The sequence below is a fragment of the Aquarana catesbeiana genome, linkage group LG04, assembly GCF_042186555.1.
Source record: "Aquarana catesbeiana isolate 2022-GZ linkage group LG04, ASM4218655v1, whole genome shotgun sequence".
Lineage (NCBI taxonomy): Eukaryota > Metazoa > Chordata > Amphibia > Anura > Ranidae > Aquarana > Aquarana catesbeiana.
The window spans coordinates 96,734,814-96,760,304 of record NC_133327.1 but is presented as its reverse complement, the minus strand read 5'-3'; the positions used below and the strand labels follow the sequence as shown (position 1 = coordinate 96,760,304).

Below are 25,491 nucleotides of genomic sequence, written 5' to 3'. Positions count from 1 at the left end.
GCGGTGGCGGGCCGGGTGCGACCCGTGGGTTGCCGACCCCTGCACTAGAGATCCGGGGCTATGGGCCCCAGATTCGGGGCTCTAGCCCCAGTAGCCACCCCCTAGCGACACCAATGATGTTGACTAAATATATACAGGTGTCTATATAAGGGCACTCAAGTCACCAGCACCCTGCCTCTTTATTTAGGTGTGATGCGGGGAATGACCCACAGCCAAGTGAACTAGAAAATAGTGCGAAGTGGAAGTTTGGAGGCCAGAGCTCATCTATAGGCAGTGAGGCATTTCCCGGCCAGCTGCACAGACACACGCTGCCTATATTTGGCGGTGTGCAGTGACTGCTTCCTGGTGGGATTTGCTTAGGTGGGTTGGGACTACAATCCGAACACGCCTGACCCCATCCCTATTTGTAATTAAGCCGTTTTAAGCGAGAGTTGTCTTTTAGGCCTCGTTTACACTTGCAATTGAGGGGCGGTAAAACCCTGAGTGTCTTTACTGCCCCTAAAATGATCCCCTTTTGCTGCTGAAGCTGTGGCCAGGGGCTTACACATGCTGCAGCAGGAATTATACCCCATCTTCAAATGAATGGGGCTGTGCTGCAACCATGCAAATACATGCTGTTGTCTGATATTTAGGGGGTTAAAATGGGTGGTGAAGAGGCAATGCAGTGCCTCCTCACTGCCTGTCTATTGCTTTCTGAAGAGTGATCCAAACGGGGATCGTGCTTCAAACAGCAAAGCAAGAGTAAACAAGCCCTTCATGTCTTAGATTACAATGGTGCCCAGCTTGACAGCTAACACATAAGGGTGCCAACTCCTGCAAGCTTTAGGTGTTCATGCTGTCACACACCCTTAAAAATATTCCCTCCTTTGTTTATTTTTTATAAGCCAGGGAATATTTAGTGTTTTTTTTCCTCTGTAAATGCTCACTGACCAGTAATTTGCCTCTGTGAGTGACTTTTATAGCTTTATAATATCTAATGCTGCCATGTGGATGGAGCCCAAGTGAGTTAGAATGACCACATAGCGTTGCAAAACTGTAGCTTATGTTCTTTCTTTTTATAGCTTCATTTGTGTGGAAGTTTTGGCACTTCTGTATTTTTTTATAAAAGTAACAGGGAAGCCCCAATAATATATAGAACTTTATTCTGCATATTGCTTTTACTTTCTTTGTAAGAGTTTGGCATACAGGTAATTGTTCGCACATCCTGACTATCCATCTGGAACGCACAGATAACTACCAACCTGTAACGATTAGCCCACGTTCTCATGAATGCCATCTTTTGTTTTGTGTCCGCACAGAAATGACAAAGAACCTGCTAAAGCAGTTCAGCCGGCTGGCTGGCACTACACCTGATGCTGGGAATCAAGGCCCATCAACTTTCTTGTTTAACTGGGAAGAGCAAAACACAGGCAAGATCTCCTTTCACGGACACAGCCTGGAGGGCATTACGCAACTTGGCAGCAACCTGCTCTCGGGCCTGAGGACGTATTACTGGTTCAGCTGCCTGAAAAAATGCAAAAGCCAGTAAGCTTTTTATACAATAAATGTCTATTAATTACTGTATTTAATAATACTGTGCCTAAATAATACTGAAGCACATTGTCATTTACAACACATCTATAGTGCCTTGAAAAAGTATTCATACCCCTTGACATTTTTCACATTTTGTCATGTTACAACCAAAAACGTAAATGTATTTTATTGAGACCAACACAAAGTGGCACATAATTGTGAAGTGGAAGGAAAATTAAGAATGGTTTTGAAATTTTTTTTTACAAATAAATATCTGAAACGTGTGGGGTGCATTTGTATTCAACCCCCCCGAGTCAGTACTTTGTACAACCACCTTTCACTGCAATTACAGCTGCAAGTCTTTTTGGGGATGTCTCTACCAGCTTTGCACATCTAGAGAGTGACATTTTTGCCCATTCTTCTTTGCAAAATAGCTCAAGCTCTGTCAGATTGGATGGAGAGTGTCTGTGAACAGCAATTTTCAAGTCTTGCCACAGATTCTCAATTGGATTTAGGTCTGGACTGTGACTGGGCCATTCTAACACATGAATATGCTTTGATCTATACCATTCCATTGTAGCTCTGGCTGTATGTTTAGGGTCGTTGTCCTGCTGAAAGGTAAATCTCCACCCCAGTCTCAAGACTTTTGCAGACTGTAACAGGTTTTCTTCTAAGATTGCCCTGCATTTGGCTTCATCCATCTTCCAATCAACTCTGACCAACCTCCGTGTCCCTGCTGCAGAAAAGCATCCCCACAACATGATGCTGCCACCACCATGTTTCACGGTGGGGATGGTGTGTTCAGGGTGATGTGCAGTGTTACTTTTCCTTCACACATAGCATTTTACTTTTAGGCCAAAAAGTTACGTTTTGGTCTTGTTTGACCAGAGCACCTTCTTTCACATGTTTACTGTGTCCCCCACATGGCTTCTCACAAACTGCAAATGGGACTTCTTATGGCTTTCTTTCAACAATGGCTTTTTTCTTTTTCTTGTCACTCTTTCATAAAGGTCAGATTTGTGGAGTGCATGACTAATAGTTGTCCTGTGGACAGATTCTCCCACCTGAGCTGTGGATCTCTGCAGCTCCTCCAGAGTTACTATAGGCCTCTAGGCTGATAATTGCTCTTCTTGCCCGGCCTGTCAGTTTAGGTGGACGGCCATGTCTTGGTAGGTGTGCAGTTGTGCCACACACTTTCCATTTTCGGATGATGGATTAAACAGTGCTCTGTGAGATGTTCAAAGCTTGGGATTTTTTTTTTTTTATAACCTAACCCTGCATTAAACTTCCCCAGAACTTTATCCCTGACCTGTATGGTGTGTTCCTTGGCCTTCATGCTGTTTGTTCACTAAGACTCGGTTCACACTGTCGTGACTTGGGATCCGACTTGTGAGACCCCAAGTCACGTGACATGTAAAATCCCATTTTAGTCAATGAAAGCTGTCTCAATTAGAACTGCTGATGTTGCTCTGACTTTAGAAAAGGTTCCCGTACTACTTCAAGGCAACTTGTGCCCATAGACTTTAATGGAAGTTGCCTCCAAGTTGGATACTCATGCTAATTGACGTGATTTGGATCCAATATTACAGGAAGATTACAAAGGCATTCCCTGAAGTTGCTTCAAAGTCGAACTGAAGTCCCGCGACTTTCAGGTCGCGGCAGTGTGAACCGAACCTAAAGTTCTTTAACCAACCCCTGAGGGCTTCACAGAACAGCTGTATTTATACTGAGATAAAATTACACACAGGTGGACTCTATTTACTAATTAGGTGACTTCTGAAGTCAATTGGTTTAGTTAGGGATATCAAAAAAAGGGGGCTAAATACAAATGCACACTTTTCAGATATTTATTTGTAAAAAAATGTGAAAACCATTTATCATTTTCCTTCCACTTGACAATTATGTGCCACTTTGTGTTGGTCTATCACATAAAATCCCAATAAAATACATTTACGTTTTTAGTTTGTAACATGACAAAATGTGAAAAATGTTAAGGGGTATGAATACTTTTTCAAGGCACTGTATAAAAAGATAGCTGGTAGACGCTGGCTAGAATGGTCATCACTACCACTAAATTAGCCTGGTAACCTGTGGAACACCTTAAAAGTGTATGGAATGCATTGCTTAAAAATGAACTCCTGGCAAATTTAGGAAACTATTTATTTGAAATATACATGGAAATTGTTTTCTTTTTTTAGCTGAAGTTCTTTAAAGTACAAGTTCACTCTAAAAAACAGCCCTCTTCCCCAGGATACACACAGTTTTCCAGGCCAGTGCATTTTTAGTGCGGGACCGAGTGCACCTGCTCACTAACTAACATTAACTTAAAGGGAATGTAGTCTGGCAAATACGAGTACAACTTAAAGTGTTTGTTACCCCAGCATTTCATATTACTGATATGTGCCTGCTGTACCATGTACTTGTATTGAAAAGTATCTTGTTTTATTTATATTGCTCCCTTTGTGTGAAATCCCATGTGTCCCTGCCAGTCCCTCTGCTTTCCAATTAGAAACTGACCACACTAAGCAGGAGAGCACACTGTGGTCAGATCTCTAGCTGTGCTGGGAACTCGGTGTACTCTCCTCTAATGATCAGACCTTTCCTGACACGCCACCCCTGCACAGCCATTCACTGGAGGGGTCAATGTGCTGTTGCTTCTCCTCCCCCAGCTCTTATGCAGCTGAGAACAGAGAAGATCATGTGATCACTTTTTAAAAAAAGGAAAAGTGTCTATAAGGTTTTTTTTTTTTTAATATATCTTTACACAAATGTTTTACCTTTCATTTCAGTTTGAAACTGAATGCATTGTTTTACAACATGATCATTTTCAATCACTTTAAGTCTTTGGGACAATAGTGCGCAAGCAATCCAGAACTTGATTTTTACTGGCTTGTCCACAGACAGTAAGGGAGGCCACAGCTATCGAAGAGGTAAGATATAGACCTACTTAGTTGTAGGAAGGTGCTGGAGGAATTTTTTTTTTAAAGGTAAACTTGTACTTCAAAGCATACTATATACAGTGGGGAAAACACTTATTTTATCTCCTGCAGATTTTGTAAATTTGCCCACTTACAAAGAAATTAAGGGTCTATAATTTTTTGTATCATAGGTGATAAAATGATAGAGACAGAATATCAACCACAAAAAACATCCAGAAAAAACACATGATACAAATGTTATAAATTGAGTTGCAGTTCAGTGAGTAAAATAAGTATTTGATCCCCAGGCAAAACATGACTTAGTACTTGGTGGAGAAACCCTTGTTGGCAAGCACAGAGGTAAGATGTTTCCTGTAGTTAGTGACCAGGTTTGCACACATCTCAGGAAGGATTTTGGTCCATTCTTCTTTACAGATCTTCTCTAAATCCTTAAGGTTTCTTGGCTGTCGCTTGGCAACTCGAAGTTTCAGCTCCCTCCATAAATTTTTTATAGGATTAAGGTCTGGAGGCTGACTAGGCCACTCCATGATCTTAATGTGCTTCTTCTTGAGGCACTCCTTTGTTACCTTGGCTGTATGTTATGGGTCATGGTGGGAGACCCATCCACGACCCATCTTCAGTGTTCTGGCCGAGGGAAAAAGGTTCTCACCCAAGATTTTACAATACATGACCCCGTCCATTGGCCCCTCAATACGGCAAAGTCGGTCTGTACCTTTAGCAGAGAAACAGCCCCAAAGCCTAAACACAGCAAGTCGAGTTAATGCCAAAGAGCTAAATTTTGGTCTCATCTGACCACAGCACTTTCTCCCAATCCTTCTCTGAATCATTTAGATGTTAATTGGCAAACTTCAAATGGGCCTTTACATGTGCCTTTTTGAAGAGAGGGACCTTGCGGGACCTTGTAGGATTTTAATTCATGGCGGTGTATTGTGTTACCAATGGTTTGTTGGGTGACTGTGGTCCCAACTGCCTTGAGATCATTCACAAGCTCCTCCCGTGTAGTTCTGGGCTGATCCCTCACTTTTCTCATGATCATCCTTACCCCATGAGGTGAAAACTTGCATGGAGCTCTAGACCGAGGGCAATTGATGGTTATTTTGTATTTCATCCAGTTACGAATAATCTCTCCAACAGTTGTCTCATTCTCACCAAGCTTCTTGCTGATGGTCTTGTAGCCCATTCCAGCCTTGCTCAGCTCTACAATCTTGTCCCTGACATCCTTTGACAGCTCTTTGGTCTCCCCCCATGATGGTGAGGTTTGAATGGAAGAAAGAGTTTCTGTGGAAAGGTGTCTTTTATACACATACAGTAACAAGTTGTTAGGATCACCTTCTTAAATTGGCAGAACTAATCTGTGTACCACATAAGCACATAATGTAGCCAGTCTGTGGGAGCCAGAATTATTGTTGGTTGGTAGGGGATCAAATAGTTATTTTACTCACTGAACTGCAACTCAAGTTATATCATTTGTAGCATGTGTTTTTTCAGGATTTGTGGTTGATATTATGTCACTATCATTTAAAATACACCTATGGTAAAAATTATAGACCCTTCATTTTTTTGTAAGTGGGCAAACATACAAAATCTGCAGGAGATCAAATAATAATTTTTCCCACTTTGAATCTGTACAAGAACGTAAAAGCCAGAACACAACATATTTTGTCTTGCACAATACAAGAGTGCATTTGGCCCCTTAAACTTCAGTCAACTATGCCCTTTCAGCATTTTCTTTGCATTCTATCTTGGCAGTGCGATCAATCGAGAGACAGTTGTCATTGTGTTTTTTGCAAGAGTATTTTTCATCTCATCTGTTTGATATCTCAGCAGATTTTAAATATGTCAGGTTGTTGGCTCCAAGTGATTATCAATATATCAATAATAGGCTATACAGTGGGGCAAAAAAGTATTTAGTCAGCCACCAATTGTGCAAGTTTTCCCACTTAAAAAGATGAGAGAGGTCTGTAATTGTCATCATAGGTATACCTCAGCTATGAGAGACAAAATGTGGAAACAAATCCAGACAATCACATTGTCTGATTTGGAAAGAATTTATTTGCAAATTATGGTGGAAAATAAGTATTTTGTCAACATCAAAAGTTCATCTCAGTACTTTGTTATATATCCTTTTTTGGCAATGACAGAGGTCACACATTTTCTGTAAGTCTTCACAAGGTTGTCACACACTGTTGCTGGTATGTTGGCCCATTCCTCCATGCAGATCTCCTCTAGAGCAGTGATGTTTTAGGGCTGTCGCTGGGCAACACGGACTTTCAACTCCTTCCAAAGGTTTTGTATGGGGTTGAGATCTGGAGACTGGCTAGGCCACTCCTGGACCTTGAAATGCCTCCTACGAAGCCACTCCTTTGTTGCCCGGGCGGTGTGTTTGGGATCATTGTCATTCTGAAATACCCAGCCACGTTTCATCTTCAATGCCCTTGCTGATGGGAGGAGGTTTGCACTAAAAATCTCACGATACATGGTACATTCTTTCATGTACACGGATCAGTTGTCCTGTTCCCTTTGCAGAGAAACAGCCCCAAAGCATGATGTTGCCACCCCCATGCTTCACAGTAGATATGGTGTTCTTTGGTTGCAACTCAGCATTCTCTCTCCTCCAAACACAACGAGTTGTGTTTCTACTAAACAGTTCTACTTTGGTTTCATCTGACCATATGACATTCTCCCAATCCTCTTCTGGACCATCTAAATGCTCCCTAGCAAACCTCAGACGGGCCCGCACATGTACTGGCTTAAGCAGGGGGACACGTCTAGCACTGCAGGATCTGAGTCCCTGGCGGCGTAGTGTGTTGCTGCTGGTAGGCTTTGTTCCGTTGGTCCCAGCTCTCTGCAGGTCATTCACTAGGTCTCGCCGTGTGGTTCTGGGATTTTTGCTCACCGTTCTTGTGATCATTTTGACCCCACGGGGTGAGATCTTGAGTAGAGCCCCAGATCGAGGGAGATTATCAGTGGTCTTGTATGTCTTCCATTTTCTAATTATTGCTCCCACAGTTGATTTCTTCACACCAAGCTGCTTGCCTATTGCAGATTCAGTCTTCTCAGCCTGGTGCAGGTCTACAATTTTGTTTCTGGTGTCCTTTGACAGCTCTTTGGTCTTCACCATAGTGGAGTTTGGAGTGTGACTGTTTGAGGTTGTGGACAGGTGTCTTTTATAATGATAACAAGTTCAAACAGGTGCCATTAATACAGGTAATGAGTGGAGGACAGAGGAGCCTCTTAAAGAAGAAGATACAGGTCTGTGAGAGCCAGAAATCTTGCTTGTTTGTAGGTGACCAAATACTTATTTTCCACCATGATTTGCAAATAAATTCATTCAAAAATCAGACAATGTGATTGTCTGGATTTGTTTCCACATTTTGTCTCTCATAGTTGAGGTATACCTATGATGACAATTACAGGCCTCTCTCATCTTTTTAAGTGGGAGAACTTGCACAATTGGTGGCTGTCTAAATACTTTTTTCCCCCACTGTATCTAAGAACCCATTCACACTGGGGCGGTGCGGGCACCGGCGGTAAAACTGCGCTATTTTTAGTTTTACCCCCTGCTAGCGGCCGAGAAAGGGTTAAAACCACCGCAAAGCGCTTCTGCAGCGGCGCTTTGCCAGCGCTATAGCCGTGCTGCCCCATTCATACCCCATACACACCGCTCCTTCACCGCTCCAAAGATGCTGCTAGCAGGCCATTTTTTACCCTCGGCTTTCACACTGAAATGTGAGGAGCGGCTCTTTCAGGGCACTTTGCAGGCACTATTTTTTAGCACTGTAGCACCTGCAAAGCACCCCAGTGTGAAAGGGGTCTAAATCTTGTGGTAGATTGTTTGCTTACTTAAACTTACCATGTCCCTCCCTTAAATGAAATATGGGCAGCCTAAAAAAAGATGATTTAGGCCTCCTTCACATGGGTTCTGAGGCCTATATACTGTAAACAGGCTGTTTTATTCAGTGTCTCTAGACTCCAGGTGTGCTGCATTCATTCAGCCCATTCAATCTTATTAGGATGCAGCAGCTGTCACATGTGGATGCAAGGTGAACAGCTTTGAATGTATACTGTCTGCTTTCAGGGCCACTAACCTGCACTTGCATGCCTGTCACATTAGGACAAGCGGATGTGTCTGTGCAGCTGCTGCATCCTAATAAGATTGAATGGGCTGAATGCACGCACGGTGGTTTACAAACCCTTTAAGACAATTGGCAAATTTTCTCAGCTGGCAGAGTCTGGGCCCAGGGGAGTAGTCTGTGCACCAGGAGGTGTTTCAGGACCTGTGTCACAGGTGCAAGGTGCTGGGTGTGAACCTCCTGGTCTCCAGTCCCAACAAACAACAAACTAGAACAACAAACTGGTTTATACCCAGGGCCAGGGATAAGCAGTGGATGCTCTAGTGGGGAATCAGTACACCCTGGCCTATGCCTTTCCTCTATGCCTGAACCGTCTTCCTTATCTGCTCTGCAGGACTGAGAGAGCATTATGGTGATCCTCATTGCTCCAGATTGGTCCATGCAGATGTGGTACACTAACTGTGTAAGACTTCTCGTAGATGTGCTTTGAGCTCTGCCTTGATCGTCTGTGTCTGCAGTCCCATGGCTAGATTTATTAACCTGCTTCTCAGTCATGGCTCTAAACCCATGTTTTAAGGGTCGGTGGCATCTCTGGATCTGTGTTTCATATGATGCTCAAGGCTAGTAAGTTCTCTTCCCACAAAGTCTACCATTGGTCATAGAAGGTGTACTTGGCTTAGTGCGAGTCTAAGGTCTTTTAACGCAGGGATTTTGTCTGGGGAATAAATACTCTCATTTTTTTGCAGTTAGGTCTGGACCATTATTACTATCAAAGGCCAGGTCTTGTCTTTAAGATTCTGTTTTTGTTGGCTTCTCACTTTCTGATTTAAGACCTTTGTGCAACGGGCCCTCATATGGCCCCCCTAGTCCAATCATATTTGACTTTTTGGGATTTGAATCTTATCTTGTATGTCAAAAGCCCCTGTCTGATTCTAGTCAGAGACATTTCTCTCTTCTTTGACCCACAAGGTTGTTTTTCCTATAGTCACCACCTCAGCTAGGTTGAGTTAGTGGCTTTAAAGGTACCTTTTTTGGTCTTGCACAAGAATAAGGTGGTATTTAAGGCTCAGCGCTTTCCTGCCTCCCGAGGTAGTCTCCAGTTTTCACCTTAATAAGGTCTTTTTTTTTCTCTTATCTCTGTCCATTTCCAGTTGATTAAAAGGAAATTCCCATCCATTGTTTAAATGAGGTTCGGGCTGCAGTTCTATCATTTAGCCACTGCTACTTTTAGGAATACTTATTTTTTGTATTCCAGATGGGCCAGGAAGGGCGCCCTGAATTCTTGTTCCACCATTTTTAGGTATCTCAGACCATTGTTCTAAGGATCAGGTTCCCTCTTTTATGTTAAAGCAGAGTTCCACACAAAAATGGAACTTCCGCTTTTCGGAATCCTCCCCTGCGGTGTCACATTTGGCACCTTTCAGGGGGGAGGGGAGAACAGATACCTGCATAATAGGTATTTTGCTCCCACTTCCGGGCATAGATACCCGCGCCACCCGCGGGTATCTATGCCACTCCCCCCCCCTTGTCTTCTGGGAGACACACGGGTTCCAGGAGACAGCAGGGACCAGTGGGAACGTGCAGCGCGAGTCGCGCATGCGCAGTAGGGAGCCAGGAAGTGAAGCCGCAAGGCTTCACTTCCTGATTCCCTTACCGAAGATGGCGGCGACAGCACCCGAGAGCTGAGGGACAGATCGGCTTCGGGTGCCGACATCGCGGGCGCCCTGGACAGGTAAGTGTCCATATTTTAAAAGTCAGCAGCTGCAGTATTTGTAGCAGCTGACTTTAAAGAAAAAAAAAAATGGCAGAACTCCGCTTTAAGGCTCACTCCTCTAGGGCAGTGAGCACTTCTTGGGCTTATCAGCATCAGGCTTCCGTATCCCAGAGTTGCAAGGCTGCCGCCTGATTATTTGTGTATGTTTTCTACATTTTACCAGGTAGATGTTTCTGCCTCTGTGTATAAAAAACCTATAAACCATGCGCTTACTCCAAATAAAAATTGTATATGTAAGCAGCTAACACAACAAATAGAATTTTTGCTATAAATCATATAAAACCAAGTGTAGCGCTAATAAGTGAAACAAAATAAAAGAATAGATGATGCAATAACACATGTAATTAGTGTTGCATATTAATGAAAGTTCATACATAAAAAGTCCATCATGTTATGAACCCTTAAGGTCACCATATGCATTGGCAAAATAGATAATGGCAATACTGTCCAGAACTAAATAGACACGTGCGGTAGACACAAATATTGCGATAATGATGAACTCCAAAGTATATGATCATGGAAACTTTTGAATACAATCCAATATGTGCTGATAAACACTTGTGCAGAACCACCACCCGAATGACTGGAGGCTTACCGGAAAGTTGGGACCCACAGTGCGTACGCTGTATGGGTCAAACAGGCTTAAGTTGCTCACTGGCAATGGAGGTAGGACACCAAGGGCTGATAGAAGGTGGAATCCTAGCGGTGCTATCCAAGGGGAGTCTTCTCCATATAAAATCTGTTCCCAAGCTGGCACTCACACACTCACGGCCCACTGTTCTGTCTCCAAGGCCGTCCGACCTGTCAGCACATGGTAATGGCTGCCCTTCTTCTTCCTGCCTAAAAAACAATAGGCTAGAAGCTTCTAGCCTATTGTTTTTTAGGCAGGAAGAAGAAGGGCAGCAAAAAACAATAGGCTAGAAGCTTCTAGCCTATTGTTTTTTAGGCAGGAAGAAGGGCAGCCATTACCATGTGCTGACAGGTCGGACGGCCTTGGAGACAGAACAGTGGGCCGTGAGTGTGTGAGTGCCAGCTTGGGAACAGCTTTTATATGGAGAAGACTCCCCTTGGATAGCACCGCTAGGATTCCACCTTCTATCAGCCCTTGGTGTCCTACCTCCATTGCCAGTGAGCAACTTAAGCCTGTTTGACCCATACAGCATACGCTCTGTGGGTCCCAACTTTCCGGTAAGCCTCCAGTCATTCGGGTGGTGGTTCTGCACAAGTGTTTATCAGCACATATTGGATTGTATTCAAAAGTTTCCACGATCATATACTTTGGAGTTCATCATTATCGCAATATTTGTGTCTACCGCACGTGTCTATTTAGTTCTGGACAGTATTGCCATTATCTATTTTGCCAATGCATATGGTGACCTTAAGGGTTCATAACATGATGGACTTTTTATGTATGAACTTTCATTAATATGCAACACTAATTACATGTGTTATTGCATCATCTATTCTTTTATTTTGTTTCACTTATTAGCGCTACACTTGGTTTTATAAGATGTTTCTGCCTCATCTCTTGTCAGCTTCGGGTTTAAGGTCCTTCAGGTGGCTCTTTTAGCTTCCAGCAGTCTCCAATTACTGTTGTTTTACATTGGGCGTGTTAGCGGTTGTTTACTGCGTTGCACACCCTTCAGTTGGACTGTAGTTGGATATCTGAAAAGTTAAAGATTTCCTGTGTCCCTCAGTAGACAAGAAAGAAACTAGGATTTCTGTACTTGCCATAGAATTATTTTTTTTGGAGTCTAGTGATGGACACAGGTCACACCCCTCTGAATTTATGATCATGCTGTTAGTACTGCTGAGGTAACCTGGTTGGCAGAGGAGGTATACCCTGCGCTGAGCTATATTTTTTTGGGGGTTTTTTTCTTTTTTGCTACTGACCAATTCTCCTTTATGAAGGGTTAAAACTCACTGTGTTCCTAAATGGACTTCAAGATGCAAATTTACAGTAAGTACAAAAATCCTATTTTTCAGGCTGCTCATTCTTCAACAAGCCAACAGGGTAACGTTAATGCAAGCTGAATACATCCACAGTGCAGCTACTGGCACTTTTATCCTTTACACATACAGTATCTCACAAAAGTGGGTAAACCCCTCACCGTTTTGTAAATATTTTATTATATCTTTTCATGTGACAACACTGAAGAAATTACACTTTGCTACAATGTAAAGTAGTGAGTGTACAGCTTGTATAGCAGTGTAAATTTGCTGTCCCCTCAAAATAACTCAACACACAGCCATTAATGTCTACACCGCTGGCAACAAAAGTGAGTACACCCCTAAATTAAATTGTCCAAATTGGGCCCAATTAGCCATATTCCCTCCCGGTGTCATTTGATTTGTTAGTGTTACAAGTGTTACAATTAAAATTGGTGTTATCGCTCTCACTCTTTCGTACTGGTCACTGGAAGTTCAACATGGCACCTCATGGCAAAGAACTCTCTGAGGATCTGAAAAAAAGAATTGATGCTCTACATAAAGATGGCCTAGGCTATAAGAAGATTGCCAAGACCCTGAAACTGAGCTCCAGCACGGTGGCCAAGAACATACAGCAGTTTAACGGGACAGGTTCCACTCAGATCAGGCCTCGCCATGGTCGACCAAAGAAGTTGAGTGCACATGCTCAGCGTCATATCCAGAGGTTGTCTTTGGGAAATGGACATATGATTGCTGCAGAGGCTGAAGGGGTGGGGGGGGGGTCAGTCTGTCAGTGCTCACACTATACGCCGCACACTGCATCAAATTGGTCTGCATGGCTGTTATCCCAGAAGGAAGCCTCTTCTAAAGATGATGCACAAGAATGCCCGCAAACAGTTTGCTGAAGGCAAGCAGACTAAGGACATGAATTACTGGAACCATGTCCTGTGGTCTGATGAGACCAAGATAAATGTATTTGGTTCAGATGGTGTCAAGTGTGTGTGGGGGCAACTAAGGATGGACTCAGGTGTGTTTGCAGCTCCACATGCCCGAGCCTGCCAGGAAGCTTACACTGCGCATCGCTAATCACAGGCAGTGGGATATCTCCCAATCCACGGCTCCACAGATCAGGAAATGTCTCACTGTCTGATTAGTATTGCACAGTGTAAGCTTCCTGGCGGGCTCCGGCATGTGGAGCTGCGAACACGCCTGAGCCCATCCTTAGCGGCAACCAAGTGAGGAGTACAAAGATAAGTGTGTCTTGTCTACAATCAAGCATGGTGGTGGGAGTTTCACAGTCTGGGGATGCATGAGTGTTGCCGGAACTGGGGAGCTACAGTTCATTGAGGGAATGATGAATGCCAACATGTACTGTGACATACTGAAGCAGAGTGTGATTCCCTCCCTTCGAAGACTGGGCCACAGGGCAGTATTCCAACATGATAATGACCCCAAACACACCTCCAAGACGACCACTGTCTTGCTAAAGAAGCTGAGGGTAAAGGTGATGGACTGGCCAAGCATGTCTCACTACCTAAACCCTATTGAGCACCTGTGGGGCATCCTCAAACAGGAGGTGGAGGGGCGCAAGGTCTATAACATCCACCAGCTCTGTAATGTTGTCATGGAGGAGTGGAGGAGGACTCGCTCCAGTGGCAAACTGTGAAGCTCTGGTGAACTCCATGCCCAAGAGGGTTAAGGCAGTGCTGGAAAATAATGGTGGAGACACAAAATATTGACACTTTGGGCTCAATTTGGACATTTTCTAGGGGTGTACTCATTTTTGTTGCCAGTGGTTTAGACATTAATGGCTGTGTTATTTTGAGGGGACATCAAATTTACACTGTTATACAAGCTGTACACTCACTACTTTACATTTTAGCAAAGTGTCATTTCTTCAGTGTTGTCACATGAAAAGATATAATAAAAATATTTACAAAAATGTGAGGGGTGTACTCACTTTTGTGAGATACTGTATATAAAAGCATGGTGTCCTCAAGTGCCTATACCTTCTAATTCTTTTTTTTTTTTTTTAAATCAGAACATGCTGTATTTTTTTCTGCACTGAACTAAACTTGAACGTTGCAAAACACATCAAAAATGCACCGGAACTCTTTACAGCAAAAAATAAATCCCCAGGGAACATAAGAAAAAAAAAAAAAAAAAACAAGAGGGGAAGAAACGCACTGAAAACGCATCAAAAGGCGCATGCAGAAATGCATCCAGAGTTAGTTTTTTTGTGGTGTCAGCTAGCCCTGAGCAAGTGCTTAAACCTGTAAGCACCTTAAGGCTGGGTTCACACTAGTGCAAATTGGATGCGTGTTTCCCAGCATCCAGTTCGCATGACAGACGATTGTGACAGGAGTCCTGTGTGTCTTTGGCTCTGTTTCAGGGCTGAATTCAGGCAAAAACTTAGGATTAGCCCCTGAAACGGAGAACAGGGACGCACCGGACCCCCTGCTGGGTGCTGCATCCAGCAGCAGTTTGAACCCTGCCTTTAAACCTCATATAGAAGACCAAGAAAATGGGACTCGCAGCGTATTGTATTGAGATTTGTTTTGAGTGAAATGGTTCCTTATCGATTGCTCCTCTGTTAACTGTTTACCTTTACAGCAAAAGAGGGCACAAGTTGTAGCGTCAATCTGGGTTACAGACCTGGCACATTTCATTTGCTCCCCATGATTCCAAGCCTAAAAGTTATACATTTTAGTCTTTAGCTGTTCTATAATCTATAAGTTTTCAGGCTCCAGTAACCACAGGGTGAAAAAAAAAAAACAACCTGCATTAGTATGTTCTTTTCCAGGCATCAGGATTCTGGATTGTCATTTACAGCATGTGTACTCCTACATTGGGATCTAGTGTGAATACTGCAGCTGCCTTAGATTTGATTAAAACGGAGGTCCGCCAAAAAAAAAAAAAAAAAAATGTAAAACCAGCAGCTACACATACTGCAGCTGCTGGCTTTTAATAATAGGACACTTACCTGTCCTGGAGTCCAGCGATGTCGGCACCTGCAGCTGATGTTTCCATCAGCGGTCGGGTGCTGCTGCCGCCATTGCGGGTAATGGTACCCCGCAGTGTAGCTTTTCGGCTTAACGCCGGGAACCCTACTGCTCATGCGCGAGGCTCGCTCTTCTCTACTGGCCTGGCGACAGGGGAAGGAGGATAGAGCCCCAGCCGTGACGTCAATATCCGTGGCTGAGGCTCCCGGAAGTGGGAAAGGATACCTGTCAAAGACAGGTATACTGTCCCCACCTCCCTCCGAAAGGTGCCAATTGTGGCACCGGAGGGGGGGAGAAATCAGATTAGCGGAAGTTCCACTTTTGGGTGGATCTCCGCTTTAACTTAAAAAGCATTGCCCATACAACCACCCAACACCTAACTCTACCCTACTCAGACATTTAAACTCCTAAACAAGTATTTAAAGTGGAAGTCCACCCTAACACTTAAATTTTCCCCTGCAATCATTAATGTGAGCTAAGTTCAGCCTTATGTCTCAAAATGAAAAAATCCCAGTTTTTCTACCTTTTATTTTGTAGAATCCAGTGCTGTCACATGACTTCAATTCTACTTCCTTCTGAGCCTAAGATCAGCCAGTGGTGGTTTCTGAAAGCTAGTGACATCACTTCCTGGTAGGTACACTGTTCCTGTGCAGCCAGTGGGGGTATACAGGATGGAAGGAGCTGATCATAGGTTCCTGCCCAGTGTTCTCTCTTTGTACATCCTAATTCATGAGGAAATGAAGAAATAAAAAGCCCCATCCACACAGGACCCGGGGGGGGGTGCAGGGCACATATACAGTATAGCTGTGCACAGGAGAAGGGAGGGGGGGCGGGGTACTGTCAGTGTAGCTGGAAGTGCTCTGGGGTCTCGGCTCACAGTCTACAATGATCATAGTACAGGCAACCACACTAAGGCTCTGTTTCCACTAGTGCAACAAGTCGCACTAGTGGAAACGGAGCCTTAAACTCATTACTCACATGTAGCTCCCTCAGCTGGGCATGTGCCACACCATGCACACAGTGGCGATCACAGTGCCATGCAGAAACAACCAACCACGTGGTTGTACACTGTAGAAAATTTGCAGCATGTTGCATTGTAATCTATCTTAGAGTTTCTAATAAACAGAACATACTTCCAAAGCCTTCCCTCCCCCTCCTCTCTCACAGGAGAAACTGCTATCCAAAACTTGGCTATGAAGACAGGAGGAGATCTGAGAAGGAGGGATGGGGGTGCAGGTGGGGCTGTGAAGGTCTAGGCATGTCTGTCTAAAAAGGAGAGGAGGGGTGGGGCAGGTCTGGACAAGACAGGGGCGGTTAGAATGAATAGTAGGCATGCCTGTGTAGAAGAGAAGGACAACGTTTTCAGGAAGTGAGAGGCCCACATGCAGAATTCAGAAATAAGGAAGTAAGGTTGTCCCTGAAGAACAGGAAGAAGCTGATTGTCTAGCTTTGATTAGACTTTCTAAGCTTGGAAATCAGCTTATACATAAAATTAATAATGTCGAAGATAAAGATATTTTACATATATTTAATAGAAAATTTTTCATTTTTGACTGGACTTCCACTTTAACACTTGTCTTTACCAACACTAAACACCTAATACTTAACCTGTCCCTTAACACTGAACCCCAAACACTTGTAATCTAGCCCTTAAAGCGGTTGTAAACAGCTGGATATTTTTTTTTGTACCCTGCAAGGTAAAGGTATAATTTGACTCTGCAGAAGTGACGTCATCACGGGTCCGGCCAGTCACAGAGACTCCGGCTCTGTGACTGGCCGAACCCGCGATGACGTCACTCCTGCAGAGTCACTGGCTGCATGTATATTAAATATCTCCTAAACTGTGCACGTTTAGGAGATATTTACACTACCTATAGGTAAGCCTTACTATAGGCTTACCTATAGGTAAAAGCAAAAGATGTAAGTTTACTCGCACTTTAAAGTAAGTCTTTAGCGGTTTATTCTCCCAGCCTAGTTCTTAATCCCTAAAGTGTACCTTAACGTACAGTCGTGCTCAAAAGTTTGCATACCCTGGCAGACATTGTGAAATTTTGGCGTTAATATTGAAAATATGACTGATCATGCCAAAAAACTGTCTTTTATTTAAGGATAGCAATCACATGAAGCCAATTATTATCACATCGTTTTTTGGATCCTTTTTAAGTCGTAATGATAACAGAAATGGCCCAAATGGCCCCAAAAAACAGTTTACATACCCTGGAATGTTTGGCCTTGGTACAGACACAGATGGTGGCACACACAGGTTAAAATGACAATTAAAGGTTAATTTCCCACATTTGTGGATTTTTAAACCCCAATTAGTGTCTGTGTATAACTAGTCAATGAGTTTGTTAGCTCTCACATAGGTGCCCTAAGCAGGCTAGACACTGAGCCATGAGGAGGTAGAAAAGAACAGTCAAAAGACCTGCGTAACAAGGTAATGAAACTTTACAAAGATGGAAAAGGATATAAAAAGATATCAAAAGCCTTAAATATGCCACTCAGTACTGTTTAATCACTTCTTAAGAAGTGGAAAATTAGGGACTCTTTTGATACCAAGCCACGGTGAGGTAGACCAAGAAAGATTTCAGCCACAACTGGCGGAAGAATTGCTCAGGATACAAAGAAAAACCCACAGGTAACAGCAGGAGATATACAGGTTGCTCTCCAAAAAGACAGTGTGGTTGTTGTTAACCACTTGCCGACCAGCCGCCGCAGTTGTACTGTGGCAGAATGGCATGGCTAGGCGTAACAACGTTATGTAACGTCACTTCGCCCTGTGGCCACTAGGGGGAGTGCTCGCCCCCCGAGCTGATGCGAGTGCCCAGCAGTCACAATCACCGCCGGGCTCCCGCGATCGCCACTGACACACAGAGAACCGGGATCTGTGTGTAAACAGTTTCCGGTTCTCTGAGGGGAGAACAGACAGATCGTCTAGTCAGAGCGATCTGTCATCTCCCCTACACAGTCCCCGCCCTTCTTCAGTTAGAACACACACTAGGGAACACATTAACCCCTTGATCGCCCCCTAGTGTTAACCCCTTCACTGCCAGTGACTTTTTTACAGTAATCGATGCATTTTTATAGCATTGATCGCTGTATTAATGCCAATGGTCCCAAAAATATGTCAAAATTGTCCGATGTGTCCGCCATAATGTCAGTCTCGCTAAAAATCGCTTATTGCGATTTTTTTTTTCTACCAAAAATATGTAGAAGAATACATATCGGCCTAAACTGAGGGAAAAAATTGTTTTTTTTATATATTTTTGCGGGATATTGATTATAGCAAAAAGTGAAAAATGGTCAGGAAGGGGTAAAATCTTCCGGGGCTGAAGCGGTTAAGGAGCACAATTTAACGATACTTGAACAAAAAAGAGCTGCATGGTTGAGCTGCCAGAAGGAAGCCTTTACTGCTCCAATGCCACAAAAAAGCCAATGAGGCATGTCAAGGTGTTGATAGGCATATTGTAACCAGGCTTTTTTGTGGAACTAGTACAGTAAAGACTTCTTTCTGGCAACTTGACCATGCAGCTCTTTGTATTCAAGTATCATCATATTGTGCTCCTTAAAAACAACCACACCATCTTTTTCCAAAGCAGCCTGTATTTCTCCTGAGGTTACCTGTGGGTCTTTCTTTGTATCCCGAACAGTTCCTGTGGCAGTTGTGGTTGAAATCTTTCTTGATCTACCTGACCTTGGCTTGATATCAAGAGATCCCCAAATGTTCCACTTCTTATTAAGTGATTGAACAGTACTGACTGGCATATTGAAGGCTTTGGATATCTTTTTATATTCTTTTCCATTTATGTAAAGTTTCATTACCTTGTTACGCAGGTCTTTTGACTGTTCTTTTCTACCTCCTCATGGCTCAGTGTCTAGCCTGCTTACTGCATCCCATGTGAGAGCTAACAAACTCGTTGACTATTTATACACAGACACTAATTGTGATTTAAAAAGCCACAAATGTGGGAAATTAACCTTTAAAGTGATACTAAAGGATTGTTTTTTATTTTTTTTTAAATAACAAACATGTCATACTTACCTCCACTGTGCAGCTAGTTTTGCACAGAGTGGTCCCAAACATCCATTTCTGTGGTCCCTCTGCAGAACTTGCGGCTACTCCCCGTATTAGGTAACCCCCTTGGAGAAGCGCTCTCCCGAGGAGGTTACCTTGCGGGCACGCTCCCGAGTTCAGCATTCGGCATCCATAGAGGCTGAATGCAGGATTCAGCCCCGCCCCCCTGGCTACCTCGTCATTGGATTTGATTGACAGCAGCGGGAGCCAATGGCTGCGCTTCTATCAATCTATCCAATCAAGAGCCGGGAACCCGTGGAGAAAAGGACGGCGGGGACGCGCCAACGGAAATTCGGGGCTCAGGTCAGTAAAACGGGGGGGGGCTAGGAGGCCGATGACAGCCAGGTGTTTTTTCACCTTAATGCATAGGATGCATTAAGGTGAAAAAACACGTACCTTTACAGCACCTTTAACCACTTGAGATCCGCGCTATAGCCGAATAACAGCTACAGCGCGGACCTGCTTTGCCGGGACTACGTCCATTGACATTGTCCCATGCACGAGCGGCCTGCGCGCCCCCTGCAGGGCGCGCGGCGCGCTCCCTGCAGGGCGCGCGGCGCGTTCTGTGATCAGCGAGTCTATGAGACTCGCCTGATCACAGATCGGAGTAGGGGGTCGATCCTGACCCCTTAACACGTGATCAGCTGTCAGCCAATGACAGCTGATCATGTGATGTCAACAGAGCCGGTAATCGGCTATTTTTTCTCCTCGCGCTGACAGCGTGAGGAGGAAAAAAAAGCCGATCACGGCGGTCCCTCTCACGGCGAGCTGCTGCATATCCTCAGTGCCCCCTGCCAGTGCCACCTAGCAATAGGCAGTAGTGCCGCCTACCAGTGCCCACCAGCGCCACCCATCATTGCCCACAGTGCCCCAACAACAGTGCCGCCCATCAGTGCCACCTATCAGTGGTACCTATCTGTGCCTATCAGTGCCGCCTTAACTGTGCCTATCAGTGCCTCCTTAACTGTGCCTATCCGTGCCCATCAGTGCCCACCAGTGCCGCCTCATCAGCGCATATCAATGAAGGAGAAAAATTACCTGTTTGCAAAATTTTATAACAAACTATGAAACCAGATTTTTTTTTTTTCAAAATTTTCCATCTTTTTTTGTTTGTTTAGCAAAAAATGAAAATCCCAGCTGTGATTAAATACCTCCAAAAGAAAGCTCTATTTGTGGGGAAAAAAATGATAAAAATTTCATTTGGGTACAGTGTTGTATGACCGCGCAGATGTAATTCAAATTGCGTCAGCGCTGAAAGCTGAAAATTGGTCTGGGCAGGAGGGGGGTTTAAGTGCCCAGTAAGCAAGTGGTTAATTGCCATTTTAACCTGTGTGTGCCACCTTCTGTGTCTGTACCAAGGCCAAACATTCCAGGGTATTTAAATGTTTTATCAGGGCCATTTGGGTGATTTCTGTTATCATTATGATTTAAAAGGGATCCAAAAAAACTATGTGATAATAATTGGCTTCATATGATTGCTATCCTTAGATAAAAGACAGTTTTTTTGGCATGATCAGTCATATTTTCAATATTAATGCCAAAATTTCACAATTTCTGCCAGGGTATGCAAACTTTTGAGCACAACTGTATTACCTTCTCCCCTAACACTGAAGTGCTATAAGTGAATTCTAAAACACATGGTAACTAAACCCCAGCAATTAACTTTTTATTTAGTCAATTTTGTCTGTTAATGATACAGTTGAAAATCTGATCTGCCAGGAATTTTGTCAGCTGATAACTTCATGTGCTCTGTGCCTGTGCTGCCCTTTTACCTGTTACATTGATTTTATCTGTCAGGACTACAGAACTCCCCTCCGTGTTGCAGAGATGAGAAGATGTTTGTAGTCCACATCAAGAGGGCACCCTAGGTTGACCATGCTGCTTCTCTATAAATTCAGCATGGTGATTTGAGCATTGTCACTTTAGGACAGGAAGTGTTACTGGCAGGATCACCATGTGAAACTAAAGAGGGAAAAAAACGAATTCAGCAACTACCTCCAAGTTGGAATATATTACATTTTTTTCTTGATTTTAGATGTACTTTCAGCATAGCCCTACCCCTAGCTCATCTTCAGGCAGTCTGTGCTAAAGGTATGCAAGATCCCAGCACAGGAACAAACTGATTGGGATTTGCATGTCTTCACCTAGCATGCTAAAATGAGAAATATTTTTGTGTTTGTGTTGGAAGTAATGAGAATACAGCACATCATTTTAGGAGGACGGTGCTGTACTATGTTTTACATTTCACTCTTAGTTTTATCACCAAGCAACAAGTATGGTATCTGCTTCAGTTCATAAGTGTGCATATCCTAAAGTACAACAGGCTACTGTATGACAGTCTAGACAAGTACCAAATCTTGCTACATTATGTATGTGATGCAAAAGCTTCAACAATTCTACAAAAAACTATTTTACCTTCCTTGATTAGGGCAAATTTTCCTTCATTTGTGTCTCACATGCTCACCCTCCCAGACACTGCAGCTGTCAGTGGAGTGGCATTAACTCTGCTTTGAATTCAGGAGCATTGCAGCATCATTGCTACACCAATACAGGAAACTGCATTAGGCAGACTTCACTGGCAGGATCAACAGGTATTTGTGGGACTTGCAGAGGGTCTAAAAGAAAAATGTGAGAAGCCATAGTAGCACAGCAGCTTAGTGATTAGCACTTCTGCCTTGCAGCGCTGGGGTTCATATCCCAAGTAGCATACAATCTACCTGGAGTTTGCATGTTCTCCCTGTGCTTATGTGGTTCTCCAGTTTCTTCTTAGGCTAGGTTCACATCTATGCGTTTTGCAGAAATGCATTACAGTCCATTTAAACATGATTTCCCATGGGACTTATTCACATCTGTGCATTTTCCGCCTGTGCATTTTTTTTTTTTTTTTTATTTGGAAAGGGTCGGGAGCATTTTTGCTCGCAGCAGCATGTGTTCCACAGACTTTAATAGAAACTCATCAAAAATTCAGTGCTTGCATTTTTTATGCCTTTGCGCTGCATTTTTGCTGGTTTCTCCTGTATGACAACAGACACCTCCCAAAAACGCAAAACACATAAACGCATTAAAAATGAATAAAAAAAAAAAAAAACACACAACGCACTGGGAAAACACAAGCGCAGCCCGCATAGTAGTGAAACTAGCCTTTTACTCCAAAGATATGCTGATAGGTTAATTGACTGCTTTCCAAATTTTCCCTAGCATGTGTATGCATGAGAGTTGGGGACCTTAGATTGTAGGCTCCTGGAGGGCAGGAACTGATGTGAATATAATCTATGTAAAAAGCACTGCGTAAATTGACACCTCTATATAGATGCCTGTTGTTTTAAAGTAGAACATTTTTTTTATTTATTTAAAACTTCTTCATACATTAAAGCGGATAAAGGGATGACACATTAGGCTCCATTCACACCTGGGCGTTCCAGAATCGTGGCAAAACACGGGATGCTTTTGCAATGCCATTAATTCTAATGGCACCATAATTACGGTGCGATTTTGCTGCACGATAAATCGTGCTGCAATCGTGGCAAAATCGCAACCCGCTAACTTGCCGCTCTGCATTGGTATGGAGGACCTTTGTTCTTAGTAATTCCCCTAATCAGGGCAGTGCCAGAGAGCATCTTCGAGGTCTGCGAGTTTTCACAAGTACCACCCGTATGTACCTGCTTATGTATAATCCCCTTCGAATCACATGCAGCCCCATGTGAACCCAAGTAACACACCAGTGGCAAGAAAAGTAGTAACTATGATTGCTTTCATTAACACCCTGCTCTTGTATTACAAATGTCCCTAGTATTGTCTGAAAGCGGCATTTTATTACCAGGTGAGAGCACATTCACTGCTATTGTCCTGATTTAATTCATCATTTCTTGACGGAAATAAAGATATTCATGTACTCTTAATGTGCTCGAAAAAGTTGTCTTGTTCACCGGGGAGAAACTATGACTGTGTATTGTAATACTAAAGACAAGCCCAAGTCATTCTGTTAGCTTTCAGGGGCATCATTTTTTCCTTTCTTCACACAAAAACACCCCTGTGGGGTGGGTTACATTACAGTGAGAGCTATATGTAATAAGTAAGATGAATTGACGGATTAAACCATTCTTTACAATGGAGGGATCTTGGTCCCATGTTACAATAGAAGGCCAGTCTCTGTTACAGGTTTCAGATTAATTTTCATCTTCAAGACACATTCACAAAAGAGAAGTTTGTGCTGTGAAAAATGGGTAGCTAAGTTCTGAAAGATAAACAAAGTCACGGTTCCAGCCTGGGCTACACATGGTCGCCAAGACAAATAAGGAAAATGGAACGCTATTCGTATTCCAGGTTTTTTTTTTTTTTCTTTTCTCTGTGCTGCGTGTCAGTTATGATTATAATAAACACATACAGGGCTCCTATGTTCCCCTGTTAACAAAAGCTGTTGTGTTCAGGCACCTGTTTTGATTTCCTGTCCTTTCCACGCCTATTCCAGTTGGATTTCCAGGTAAGCTCAGTGTCAGGTGTAGAAGGATTTAGGTTGGCAGTACACTGAAACATTTTGCCTTTGTTAATTGTTTGTCATAGACCCGTGAACAAAAAATAAAATTGATAAAATGAAAATTAGGATTTTTTTTTGAGGCAGCACCCATGTTTCCAGCTTCTAATAATTTAACATTTCATATATTTACATAGGATTCCTGATCTATGAAACTAAATTAAATTTAAACTGGAACCTAAACAAAACTTTTGTTCTCTTAGTTTTGAATAGAGTAGTGAAGGATTTGTACCTCTGTTGGACCTGTATTCCTTTCTGTCACAAGCATGAAAACGTCCCCACACTTCCTGTCCTTAGGGTTAGCTTTTTACCATTTGGGGGGATTACCCAATGGAAACAAGAAAATAAAAACCTAACAGAGGCTTAAACCCTTTCGCACTTTATCCATGCTAAAAATAAAAAAAATTTGGCAACCAAAAGCTAGAGACTAATGCCCCGTAAACACAATCAGATTTTCCGACAACAAATGTTGGATGTGAGCTTGTTTTCGGAAAGTCCGACCGTGTGTATGCTCCATAGAACATTTGTTGTCGGAATTTCCGCCAAGAAATGTTTGAGAGCAGGTTCTTAAATTTTCCGGTAAAGAAGGGGAGAGGGGGGAAGGAATTTAGCCCAATAGAGGCGAGCTAAAAAAAAAAAGGGGTTACTTTTGGCAACAAGTATCAATCATGAGGAGTATGCAAAAATAACAGCTTTATTCTGATATCAATTGAAAAAGTTAATTAGGAATTGATTTATAAAGTGCAATACAATAAAACAGATTAATTTCAATCAAACATGAAACAAATCCCACAGGCAATTCAAACATACAGGACAAACATAAAACACACAAGTGCAACTGGCCAAGTCCGGACGTGTTGGTTTTAGTCCTCTGCTACCATATACCAAAGTACAATTAAATAGAATGGTATGGGATCATAATATATTCCCATATTTGTCAATTATTAAATGGTCAGCAATGGGCTAAAACAACTATGGAGTAGCGAGAAGGAGGAGAAGGTGAACGTGTGCTGGTCATTGAGGAGGATAATAGAATAAATAAACAATGGTAAAATCTAATAAAATCTAATATGTTCATTATTAATGATTAGAGCTAGTAACTGACAGTGTCAAATAGTATGGTCATCTTTTGGATAGTGCTGAGGAAAAAGATTAAAGAAAGCAAGGGGAGCGCATCGGTAAAATCATAGCGGAGTTCCCTCCAGGCTATAATTTGGCTGTGGCTAGAAACGAGTGTGTTCCAGTGTTTATCCAATCCTTAACAACTTTATACCAAAGTTATGCACAAGGTTTCACTGATCACAGTGGCGGTCTGTGCACCGGTATTTAGCTCTGATAATCACAAGTGTAGTAGTTACTCAATGGCATATATCTGAAGCACTTGGCGTAATTCAAACAATGTAGCAAGCTAGCTTATATGGATTTTTAACAGGTGTTTAGCCTGTATAGCGGTACATTACCACCTCGTTCCAAGACTGCACGGTATGTAGCTTTCCGCGGCTCCTATGTGCGGTTAGTTCCTTATCACTTCAATGATGTACGATAATATGCAGAGGGGAGAAGGTAAGTCGTATTCATCACCTCTTGCTGCGGCAGCTAGTATATGTTTAGGGCCGGTCGGTTATGGCTAATCGTTGCTGCTATCAAGACTGATGA

The 25,491-nt window shown here is 43.1% G+C and overlaps 1 protein-coding gene across 2 annotated transcripts in view; it reads left to right on the top strand.

The window, feature by feature from the left end:
• The window catches only part of TAF1B (TATA-box binding protein associated factor, RNA polymerase I subunit B), a 290,995-nt gene that overhangs the window by 203,442 nt on the left and 62,062 nt on the right, over nucleotides 1-25,491 (top strand). The window contains exons 14-15 of one of the 2 annotated variants that reach the window (XR_012243755.1): nucleotides 1,299-1,524; nucleotides 4,302-4,442. Coding sequence is in view for 1 of the 2 variants with exons in the window: in XM_073625402.1 (XP_073481503.1) it covers nucleotides 1,299-1,524 (226 nt within the window). In the remaining variant the exon portion in view is untranslated. The remainder of the gene's footprint in view (nucleotides 1-1,298; nucleotides 1,525-4,301; nucleotides 4,443-25,491) is intronic. The other variant, XM_073625402.1, reaches the window with a different exon arrangement.